Source organism: Gadus morhua, chromosome 15, assembly GCF_902167405.1.
Source record: "Gadus morhua chromosome 15, gadMor3.0, whole genome shotgun sequence".
Classification (NCBI taxonomy): Eukaryota; Metazoa; Chordata; class Actinopteri; order Gadiformes; family Gadidae; genus Gadus; species Gadus morhua.
Window position 1 is genome coordinate 4120702 of NC_044062.1, and position 12670 is coordinate 4133371.

The window sequence follows — 12670 nt, forward strand, 5'->3', positions numbered from 1 at the left end:
GTGTGTGTGTGTGTGTCCGTGTGTGTTGCCTTATGTGTGTGTGTGTCTGTGTGTGTGTTTCTGGGTTTGTGTGTGTGGGCGCGTGCAGCCCTATGCGTGTGCGTCTGCATTCGTGTTGTGGGTGGTTGATGGTTTCAGTCTGACATCCTGCATGAATTATCCTTCAGGGGAATGTCAGAATTGTGGAACAACTACATGACAGGACGCTTGAAGAGAAAGTTGGTGGTAAAACACTTACTTTCCGGGGCTGGTTTATCTGCTAATCTATGCTAATGGCACTGGGAGTACACCCTGGAGTGAGGCTACGCTCCTGTGCTGCTAATTATGCCATCTTAATACGGTGGTAAACTTTGTCCTCAGGGTGACGTCGGCCTGCCTGGTCCCTCTGGAGTTCAAGGCCCTACAGTAAGCACAGCCTCCTCCGTTTGTTAGGATTCTCTTGTATTGATCGCCGTTAATGGATTCTCAACAGATTACCCTAAGCGCACACGCTCCGCTCTCCAGACAGAAGCACGCTAACTTATTAGCTGTCACGATACATTGACAAAGTCGGCCTTATGAAAATAATAATAATGATGATGAAGTTGGTTTTGTTTGCACACACACATGCTATGGCCCCTTAACACTGTGTGTGTATGTGCGCGAGTGTGTGTGTGCCTGTGTGTGTGTTTGTGTGTGTGTGCGTGCGTGTGTGTGTGTGTGTGTGTCTCTGTCTCTGATTGACAGGGGAAGCCCGGGATGCGTGGAGATCCTGGGTCCTCAGGGGAGCCGGTGAGCCACAGCCTTTAACTCTCTTCCAGCTGTCACTCATTCGTCTCGTCCCTTTTGTCGACGCAGACTGACAAGCGGGCGTCTTGTGTTCTCCGACAGGGCGAGAGGGGTCCGCTCGGAGAGACGGGCTTCCCGGGGCCGGAGGGACCGCAAGGTGTTCCCGTAAGGATGCTACACCGACACGACCCATGCGGGCTTCTTCTCTATCGTAGCATCTTAGCATGCTACGTAGCGTGCCCCCGATGCTACGATATAGGCTCAATCTCCCGCACTGTGGAGTTATCCCTGTGTAGGTGAAGTGGGCATAACTCGAGGACAGTATGGGAAGAAAAAAATGACTGAATCGGTTGTGCTGCAGCTGATTACATTACTGTATGTAATTACCATCATAGATGGTTTCTGTAATTTTCCCTGTAAGCAGGGAATGGAGCAGTGTTCACACAGCAATCAGGATCATTATCCCACGGCTCAGCTATCTCATTAAGTGTGCAGATTACCAGGGGTGCAACAGTGCTCCTCCTTTGGAAACAGAGGGGGGGGGGGAGAGCTGATACCACTGTCTTTTGTTTGTGTTTTTGTTCGTTGAGCAGGGAAGGCCTGGCAAAGATGGGATTCCTGGATATGAGGTGAGTTACGTTAAGTGAGTGCTTTATGTGAAACACCCCGGTTGGAAGTGCTGCACATCAGCAGAGGCGCAAAGAGATGGCACAGCAGATTTCTATCTGACCCTGGAGCTACGGCATCACTGAGAGGACATTAAGGGCATTTGCATATTTGAGCATTTTAAACGATAACAACTAAATGGAATCCTGCAGATTTAAGGCTTTGTTGACTTTTAAGCTTCATATCTTAATTATACAGTCAATGCTTCGAGGCGATGATGAATATGTTGCTGAACTGATGGCATCAGCCATTTTTCTCAAATCCGATACCTTTTGAAATGAACAAAAGCTAAAATCTGTATTCAGTATTAGCAGTATTGGCTGCTTTTAAGCCCAACGAATAAGATATGAATCGCTGCCTTTTACAACTAGCATTCCCACCAACACATTCACAGAACGCATGAAAAGATATTCGGTATTAGCCACCAGCACACAGTACTCATCTCGGCAGAACGTCTCCTGCAGCGGACACTGTTGTTTCATTTTAACAGCGCCGGCTCTAAGAATTTATCACCACATATCTCGAGCAACACGGCGAGAGACCTCCCGCTGTTTTTTATTTATATTTTCATTGTCATTCATGAATACTCCTGATTATTCTTCAATCCGAATCCCAGCGTTGTCCAGAGAGACACATTGTGGATGGCAGCTCAGAGATGCGTTGTCGCTGCCCCCCCCCCAGCTCTCTCCCCCCCCCCCCCCCCCCCCGTCTCCCAGCTCCCAGCTGGGTCCTCCACCTCCTCCTCTCTCTTGCAGAGTCGCATCCTTTTGCGCGATGCAACAGTGCCATCTAGGAGGTGGCTTTTAATTCCATCACCACACTCCCCCTACCCCCCACCCTCCCACACACACCCCCCCCCCCCCCCCCCCCCTCCCCCCCCTCACACTCCGCTTGGCTTTGCTTCCTTCGCTCAGCATCTGTGTGGTTTAATGTACTGCTCAGGGGGGTGGATTTCTCTTCTTTCTTTTTTTTTTTGTGGGCAAAGATGATAGATTTAAGCATCCCATCAGGCATGGCGGAATACGGAGTGGCGCAGATTAAAGCAGGCAGGAGCAACCGGCTAACACAAAGGGAGGCCCACTTTAAAACCACATCATGCCAGATTGTCTTTTGCATGGCTCCTGTAATCCCACAGGAAATTGATACAAAGACGGCTCCCCGAGGTAAGGCGAAGCGTGGCGTACAGACGCGCAATGAGGAGTGACAGCAAAGCTATTGGTAGACGCGAGACGTAGTGACACGGAGCCTAGCGACAGGTATTCTCTACCTCGCTCGTCCTCTCCCTCTCTCTCTCTCTCTCTCTCTCTCTCTCTTCTCTCTCTCTCTCTCTCTCTCTCGGCGGTGTGCTGTAGATGCAGTTGGCACTAGGCAGAAAGCCCCCTCATACGAATTAGCAGCTGGAATCTCATGACATTGCAAAAGGGTGAAATACAATACGAGGAAAGGCGTAATTTAGGCAGTGGGAGCGTACAAACGAAAACACCAGCGGCAAGTCGGTGCATCTGCATAAACATGTTTTGTTTTGTTGCCTTCAGAATAGGACGACAATAAGGGAACGTGAATGGGTGTTACAGCTGCAGGGAAACGGATGAGATCCCCATGTGCCGTTGAGCCGGAGCTGAGGCCCTTCGCTATCCGCCTGCTCTGGCTCGTCGATATTGTCCACCCACAATAACCCCTTTCCCCCGTTTTCCCAGGGTGCCACAGGTAGACCGGGGGAGCGAGGTTCTAAAGGAGAACGGGTGAGGCATCGTTTTTTGTTTTTTTCATTCTTTTCTTCCTTCCTTTTTTATCTATATATATATATATATCTCTGGAACCATTGTTGTTGTTACGTAAAAATATCATGTGCGGAAAGCTAACGAATGAATGCTAATGAAACTTCTGCTCGGTACGAAATTTGACTAATCCTCCCGCTGCACGCAGGCACATGAGAGAAGCCTTTACAGCTCAATGCAGTTGTTCCATTGTGTGGGGAAGTCACAATTAAAGAGCTCTGTCACACCCAGACACTAATCTATTGCAAAATGGCAGTAATAGGGGATCAGAAGTAAACCTCCTAGATACACAATTTGCCTCAGATCCTCTGGAGAGGTGAGGCACAAGTGGCTTCGAAACAAAAGTGAGGGGGGAACGAGAGTTCAATGAAGTGGTGCAAGTCACAGAAAGTTCTGAAAAGATGTGTGCTGGTTGCTGAATCCAACTCCCTCCGTTCTCCTGAACCTGTGCTGCTTTCCTTTTTTATAGAGCCAAACGTTCCCCACTGAACTCATGCAGGCATGGTGGAGGATGACTTCATTCATTAGTAGATAATAGTGTAGTTGTTAGGGTATTTGACTCCCAGCTGAAAGGAACTTGGTTAAAACCTCAATGTCTTCCTCTTACCCTAAGGCTAAATCCATAACCCCCTAATTTATAACTTTGATACATTAATAAACCCTAACATTTACTTTAGTTAATGCAGTAATAATAATTATTGCGTTGTTATTTTATTATTTTATAATGAGCCACTGCCACCCTTTATTAGTTAACATGAACACCGTTAGTAAATGATAACTAGACCATTAGTTAACTGTTAGTTCATTGTTTGTTAATGCTTATTATAACATTCACCAAAGTTAATTAACGGTTAATTAACGTACCCTGTTACCAAACGTTGACTAAACAGTAGTCGTAGAATAGTAAAACCTTGTTAGGTTCCATTGAATGAATCAGTGGTGCAGATGGGTGACTTTTGTGTGTCGGTGTGGCCGGTCCTGCAGGGCGACCCAGGCATCCACGGAGCCAGAGGAGTTCAGGGGGAGAGGGGACGGATGGGGGACCCCGGGATCATCGGACCAATGGGACCCTCGGGCCAGAGAGGAGACCCCGGACCCCCCGGTCAACTAGTAAGCCCCTCACTTTGAACCGCTGACTCATGGAGGCTAGTCAGATGCTCAACTGTTTTCCTAGCTTCCCGGTCTCCGCCGTCGTAGCCGAAGCGAATTTGTATCCGTGATTCCGACGCTGTTTTTTTTCCTATTTTTGGAGAGCGCACGCGTGGGCGAGCGAAAGCGTAAGATCCACGGGAAAAAACAAAGCTTTGTTAAAAAAATGTGAGGTGGCTGCTCTTGGCTTCCCACTCCTGATCAACATATACACAGGAGAAGGTCATAGAGGAGGAGGAGGACAGGCAAAGAGCGACAGAGATAGGGGGCGGGGGGGGGTATCAAAGGGGAAAAAATGGAGCAAGGTGTGGGAGGAATAGGAGCACACTGCGGAATATTAATATACCCCCTCTGTGTGTCAAAGACATTTACACAATCGTGTGTACAGGGATTTATGTAACAGTAGAATTCCGAGAGAGACAGTGACGCAGAGAGAAATTGAAATCAAATACAGTCAAACGATTGATGAAGTGTACAGATATTTTTGTCACATAGGAGCCCACCACGTATGGTCAGTTGTACTGTGTTCACTTGTGTCCATTTAACAATGGCGCATATATGTCTTGTTAAATGAAATGGAGAGTTCACAGAGAGATCATAAAATAAATGAATTGTCAGTAAATACCAGATAAGAAGTTTTCATCTTATTGTTTGAAAAGTCTGGTACGTTGTCGCTCGCTTTAATCCCTATTTTCTTGATTACTTTTCTTTTTTACCGAACAAAAACAAAATGAAATCCTTTCAACGTCATAAAAGTCATTCATTATTTCTGACTTCATGCTTTATGTTCGCCGCACAATATGGAGAGAATCTGAGCTCGTGCCGCACATGGCACAACACATGGCAGCAGCTAAATCAATTTCCATGCCATAGCTATTGTCTTATCTGCAGCTACTGTGCTGCCGTTTCGCCATGAATAAATCACTAATAACAGCTGTCTCCTCATAATTGTAAAGATATGTTTGTGTCGCCTCTCCCACACAGAATGATGCCAGCTCCATGGAGGAAATTAAAATGTTTATCCGAAATGAAGTGTTGCGGGTGTTTGAAGGTAGAGGTTTCAACTTTTTCCCAAATTGTTTTTTAGTATCGATATGATCACACTGTACTAACAAACATAGTCTCGATGTAAATATACATTGAAGATGAAGATGAATTTTACTGCTTGATTGTTTAGTATGTGCAAGTTTTGATTTGGCTTTATTATTTGTAGCCCACAGAAGAAAATTCCCATTGCGTTTACCACGATCAACAAATACTTTGACACTTGACACTTGTGCTTTTTAAAATGATATCCACACTAACATTTTACAAACACACATCTTGTACTTGTGTTTTGTAAAATGATATCCACACAAATATTTCACGACCCACCAATGCATATTTTTCAGTTGTGTCTTATAAAATGATATCCACATCCACATTCACAAAAAATGTACGGATCCGTAGCTCTTGTGAGTTCCATAATTTAATTTCTGGATTTTTGTCCGATGCGTCCCACTGCATCCCATCTGTGAAAGACGGTTGCTCAAGTTTATTAAGGACTTAAATATGCCGTTACAAACAGGAGACGATTCCCACTGCATGTACCGCGGTCCAAAAATTAAATTATGTAAAATCGATAAAATATGACATAATTCTCCAAGTATTTGCGGTCTACATCGTTCATGCTACAGTCGTTTACGTCCGGGTCCTAGCCGTCTCCTTCACTTTAAGCAGCACATTTATATATATGTTAACATATATATAAAACTAAACTATTCTCTCGGTGCTTGTTCAGCTTTGTTTACTTTCTCATTCCTAGCCATTTTTGGAATATTAATCATAAATTTGTATTTTAGTGTCGGATTAGCCAGCTAGTTGGAGCGCTAGGGCTCTGTTTTACTCACATCTTATTGATAAGATCCGACCTCTTTGTTAGAGGAAGGCTTTAAAATTTGCGTGTCCAGCTATATCTTCAATTACGAAGGTGAGTAAAATTCATTATTCAATTAACTAACACATTTCAGATGAAAAGCGACAGATTTCAGTCATTTACATCCCTGATGAAGTTAGAGTTTGTCTTGTTATGTTTTAATTCTAGATAGTTTCGATCAAAGAAAATACTGGCCATAAGCCTAAGACATCAGCCGAAAACCGTGCTAAATTTCATACAGCTGTATTTTTTATATATATAATTTCATCCTATTTTGGCATTGACCTAAGCACTGTTGTATGACCTTATAGATGCTGAAGCCAAGTTCTGTAGGCTTAATGACCATCACCAGGCCAACAAAGGATGTCAGAAGGAAGAATTAGGTAACGGAAAGTCAACATGGATTTATTAGTCGGTTTTGGATAAGTACATAATTGTGAATTTTGATCAATAGTAACCCTTAATTGAGAAATGTTGAGAATGCCAATTCTTTTCACTCATAAACCTGGGTTTCTGTTTTATAGAGGCACAATCTACACGCCCCTTGCAGGACCTCTTCCTTCCTTCATCTCCTATACACGCTGGCAGTGTTATAGCGTACCAACAGTCATCAGTGATGCCAATCATTTCCATCTTTGTTTTTTGCTACTCATTATGCTTAAGTTGATTTTTCCATAAAGTTTTATATTCTCATAAATGTGACTGATTGTCTCATGTTTTCTTTTATTCATTGTAAACTCAACTCACGCAACCGAATTAATGTATAGCGTCGTGGAAAAAGTAAGCCCAATACTAGTTAATTTGAAAGCCTGTATTAATTCTCCTTGTTACTAAAGATAGCTCCCTTTCTCGTTCCAGGTGATATGTTAGTCCATATTCGTATTATGTTGAAGGGCTTAACTATGTTTTCTGAAGGGCGCAAGTGATCTGTGACCTAGGCTCTGTCCTATACATATACGGATGGCTCCTACTACATAGCAAATTAATAATATAGTAACATGAAAAATAAAACCATAAATAACTATTGGCTACCCATCTATACCATATACAGCAGCGTTATCGCCAGGTATTGGACAATTTACATTACACTCATGTGGCATGAAATCACAGATGGAGCACTCAGAATATCAAATGTAAACAGATGTAAAGTACCAGTATCCTAGATAAAATTTAAGACAAGTATGTATGTTTCCCTTCATCTTTAATCGTTTCATTTATCTTCAAAAGCTTCACATAGTTCATCATTTTGACAGATCCTGATTTCTGATATTAAATTAAAGTTCTATGATCTTCTAGGAAAGCGAAAGATAAGGTTACGGACCTGACATGTACACGCAGTGAATTATTTTAAGCGGATTTACGTCAAACTACATTGTGCAAGCACTAGTTGTGACTAGTTAATCAATAAATTAAACATCCTATTTAAAGAAAATCTTCTTAATTTATAAAACATAGCTAGGACCACGGTTGAATGTGGGTGACAACATGGAAAGGTGTTCAGAAAGAAAGTGTGGATATCAGCTTACCAGACACAAGTTAAACCTATGCATTTGTGGATCGAGTGCAACGCTATTTGTGGATCGTCACGCACGCAATGGGAACGTTGTCCTGTGGGCGACGAATGTCTGCACCGCAGGATGACAAAAATCAAAAATCGTTCAAATCCATCCAAGAACCGGGAGAGTCAAAGCGTATTCTCAGTATGAATGTCATGATTCTCTCTGATAGAAAAATTATCCAGCTATACCACCCTGCAGAAGACCCCAGTCGGCCTGCTGGCATCCCACGTAACTCAGGGCCCCCCCGGGCCCTCAGGCAAGGACGGTACCCCGGGCCCTTCAGGAGAACCAGGGCCCCCTGGCCCTCAAGGTAGGGGCCAATCTTGTTGGGTGAAATGTCTTTACAATTGTGAACAAATGAACCTGGCTCCCTCCCATTCCTGGACATGGCCACCCTCTCTAAAAGTCTGACTCCCGATCATAACGTCCTTCAACCGTTGATTGTTTAAAGCTACACTGGGTACCCGTAACGAGGAATAGACCCTCGAGACGATGACATGGAAGTGTGTTTAACGTACGCGGTGTATGTCTGCCATGCATACCGAGGGGGGGCGTGCTCAAGGGTGCTTTAAATACACTTACCATTCTGCCTTGAGTAGGGGTGTCATCTGCCACATAATTCAGTAACCCGCCTGCGAAAAAATATGCTCCCTTCTTTTTATCTTCTCCGTCTTCTAATGAAAAAGCGGGGATGTGGTGCGGTAGATTGGGGCATGAGATCGGGGGGCTGAAGCCCTGTTATGGGGATTTATGGCTATCTCTCTCTTGCTAGACCTATATATCAAGGCACTCTGAGGGGCCGGGCGGCAGTGGAATGGCCCAGGAGTGTGATGCGCGCCGGCTCTCTCTGGGAAATCACGAAGACAAAGGAAGGAAGAATTTGGCTGAGGAGTGAAAGTGATATCGGTTGTGAACAGAAAAGAACAGCTGCAGCAGTGCAGAAAGCAGCCTTAGGAACAAAAGGAAGATAGTCAGAACAAGGTGGTGGACATTGTTCACTCTACCTCAGTACAAACATCTCCCGTTCTGCTCTGTGTTTGCCATCTGTAATGGTTTTGCCCGCCAGGCTGTATATCTTACTTTCGTTCTGTCTGTCTTTCTATTTTTCTTTCTTTCTTTCTTCAGACTGTTTTTCTCAGACTGTTGTTGTGTTGTGCGCTGAGCAGAGTTCTACAGGCGATGTAGAGTGTGTTTGTGTGTTTAAGTGCATTAAAAAAAAACGAAACAAAAAAAAAACAACTAAAGAAAGAGAGCAAACTAAGCACATTGACCTGTCTCTGTGTATTGTATCTACCTCACTTATTGAAGAACGCTTCACATTTTTAACAATTGTGAGCAATTCTTAACAATTGCTCACAGTCAGCAGTCGGTTGAAGCCACGGGGACAATATGCATATTGTCACCCAATGTTGATCGTGGATGCACATTCTTCCACCTTAGATATGGTTTTAGTATTTTTTTTAACAAAAACAAAAACAGAATGACAAAAATATTACTACTAAATCAGTAATGGGTGATCCTAAATGCCTCTTTCCACACCAATACTGATGCAACGTTAAAGGGAAGGGTGATTTCTGTGCTGGAGCCAGACCGTTTTTACCTCTCTTTGTCGATTCCTCTGTTGGAAAGTTTCGGGGGTAATATTTCCTCATTATTTCCCGTCATCCTCCACTGGAGACCGTGTTCCTCGAGAATATTCAATTTGACTTCCTCCAATATGCCAAATTTACTAGTTTATGGTGAAAAATGTCCCCTCTGTGATATTCACTTATTTTCTTCACTCTTTTGCTTTTGTTTTTGTCTTTGTCTCCATTTGAACTGGATTATATTATCAACATTTTTCCTACCTGTTAGAATAAGCTTTAATCGTTTTGTTTCTTATTTAACTATTATGTTTGAATAGTTTGAAATGCAATGTAGGTTAAAAATCCTAATGAGTCTTAAGATGTTTAATTGTCTTCGAAAGGACTCCGTTAGTTGTTTGTTATGAATATATATCATTTGTTCATGTACATTATTTATTGGTTTGTTGGGTTTATACTTTAGTTTATTTTCTATCTACTGTTACTCTGAGCTCGAGTTAAACCTATTTTTTGTTAACGCTTTGTTTTGAAAATATTACACACCAAGAATCATGACCGGCTGGATATTCTTTATTGAGCCCATTTTCTACCATGTGCCGATAATTATCATCCCCCAGCTGTAAGTGTTTCATGCTGCAGCTTGCCTTTTGATTTGCCAGACAGCCCCACCAATGGAGAGCTGCTATACTGTTACGGTTGTTTACAACATCCACCTCCCGGACTGCCATGCCCTCCACCGGCTAGCTAGGAAGCGGCACCGGCGCTATATAGTTCATCATTGTACTCCGCAGCGCAACAACGGTGCCTCCAGAAATGCTGGCTGCAATTCACTTTCAAGAGAGAAAAAGAGAGAGTGTGCACACACCCTGTAAAGACACGCTGTGGCATTTTTCGATTTCTCAGTGAGTGCACCAATCGGCCCTGATGGCTTGTTTCCGTGTATGATATCCCGTATTTTCATTTTCCTGGCTCACGGTACAGTGTGCCGCCACGGAACGTCACCTCTGCCGACGAGATGGACGAGGCCCTGTGAGTTCTGAGAGAAGTCTCATTATTATGGCCAATGTGTGAACAGCCTCTCTCTCTCTCTTTCTCTCTCTCGCCCTCACTAAGGCCAAGCATTTACAAGCTCTTTCTTATTCTTTGATTTTCCTGGGAGTGCCGAAGAATTTCCTCCGCTTGGGGATTGGGGGGGCGGGGGCCTGTTGTGCAAGGCTTGACACTTGTCACGCTTTTCTGATTGACTCCATCCCAGCCAGCTGGTCTGGAGTCTCTGACTCATGAATGGGTTTGCTGCTGCCCGCGTGAACTGTTTTTTGTCCTTTCTTTGGTATGACTTTGCATGTAGTGACGATGCAGCTCTTTGGTGTGTGGGTTTGCGTGCGCGTGTGTGTGTGTGTGTGTGTGTGTGTGTGTGCATATCGCAAGTCGTTCGGTTTGAGTCCCCCGTGCATCAGTGTGTGTTTGCCACCCCGTGGAAGACATGTCTTCCTACAGGACGAGCATGTTCCTGATTCGGTTTCTTCAGCACCACATTTATTTTCAGGGTTATGTTATTTCGAGAGTGAGAATGGCTGGGTGTCTAGCGGCTTGTCAGGGGCCCACAGTGAGAGCCTTTGTGAAGAAACACAACACAAATAGCAAACGGCGGTGGGGATGCGTAGCGTTTAGGATGTCTGGCTGTGAGGATCTGCGATACAGATGACTTGCACTTTCATTTCAACACGTACACATTGCATTTAAATATATAGTCACTCCTTGTGAAGTTATTTACGTTCTTGGTTATTTATTCTTGTCCTGCCTATCTGGTTCCCTGAGTCTCCTTGCTGAACCTTACATCTGACCTCTACTTGACACGGTTCGTCGGATTGTTGTGTTGGGAAAATGTTCAAAGCCCGGTGTTGACAGCCTAGCCCATGCCAACCCATGCTGCCTTTCACTCGCAGGAGACAAAGGCAGATGACTTTGTTTGATGTTGTGTATTTTGACGGTATGTCAGTGAGCTTTTTATTATTCAAAGGACAGGCGGCCGAGAACTGGGAATTCATAGTGGCCTATTTCCAGCTCTTTTCTGCTGCTGGGGCCGCTCTCGTCTGAGCATTGACGACAGAGCGGGATTGGATCTTCACATCGGGCCAAAGCAGGGAGAAGATAATCTATTTGCGCTGCCAAGATGGAGCCCAAGATTGTTATTTTTAGGGGAAAAGGTCACGCTCACCTTTTACACAGGACTTCAAGGGAAAAACACTGGCATTTGTACTAATCCTACTGACAACATCTCCCCTCCTCTACTTTATCTTCTTCCTCCTCCGTGCCAATCGAAACAAGTTTTACTCCTGGACCAATCAGAGTTGGTCTTTTGTTTCCCCAGGTTACAGAGGTCAGAAGGGCGAGCGGGGTCAGCTGGGTCTTGGCCTACCAGGAGAACCGGGGGCTACAGGCGCACCAGGTAAGCCCACTGAGATGGAACACGTAAGGGATGATGTGTATTATATTATCCCGCTTATTACACGGCTACTTGCCAAAACTTAAAAAAATTACTTCCGACGGTGTCTTTTTACAATTTATTTGTTACCATTCGTAGTGTTGATCAGCAGGTAAATAGTTTGCCAAAGACGTTGACTTCGCGAAGCAACCGAATACGCTGAGGTATGTTACCGGACTACCTGCGGAGTGATACGAAAGACCTGAATCAGAGGCAAAAAAATCCCCTTTCCTTGACAGCGGTGATTATATGCTTAGCAACGGTCAATTCTCAAAAAATAATTGACCGCCGGAAGTTCGGGAAGGCCCATGCAGGTGAACGGAGAATTCCACAGCATTGAGAAGAGCCGTGTTATACATCGAGTTATCACAATGCAACACAAAGGCTGGCTGTGACTAAGGTGTTCTTGAGCATCCCCCTACCTGCTAGACTGGATAGCCCCGCCCATTCTGCCGGCTATTTGAGTTCGCCCTGCAGAAGGGCAATACATTTCTTTCAATTTTCGATTTGCGTTTTTTTGCGGGAGCCAATCACTAAGCTGGCTTTTTCCCGTGGCACGGCATTGGCTGGTTTAACACAATGACGACAGGGAAGCGACGGCAAGCAGCCAATTGCGTACAGAGTCATTTGAATTAGTCCCGTTGATCACACCTCTTGTGCTGAAGAAAATGCCAGCAGCTTCTCCAGACCAACGTGCAATCTACGATTGAGCTTGGTCTGGTAGTAGCCAGGCTACCTACCTGATGACTGGAGACAAAACGTATTAA

The 12670-nt window shown here is 44.3% G+C and overlaps 1 protein-coding gene across 3 annotated transcripts in view; it reads left to right on the top strand.

The window, feature by feature from the left end:
• The window catches only part of LOC115559612 (collagen alpha-1(XIX) chain), a 38932-nt gene that overhangs the window by 22367 nt on the left and 3895 nt on the right, over positions 1 to 12670 (top strand). The window contains exons 19-27 of one of the 3 annotated variants that reach the window (XM_030378567.1): positions 361 to 405; positions 727 to 771; positions 871 to 933; positions 1362 to 1397; positions 3132 to 3176; positions 4197 to 4322; positions 5346 to 5412; positions 8005 to 8145; positions 11790 to 11867. In XM_030378567.1, the coding sequence (XP_030234427.1) occupies positions 361 to 405; positions 727 to 771; positions 871 to 933; positions 1362 to 1397; positions 3132 to 3176; positions 4197 to 4322; positions 5346 to 5412; positions 8005 to 8145; positions 11790 to 11867 (646 nt within the window). The other 2 variants (XM_030378569.1, XM_030378568.1) reach the window with 2 other exon arrangements.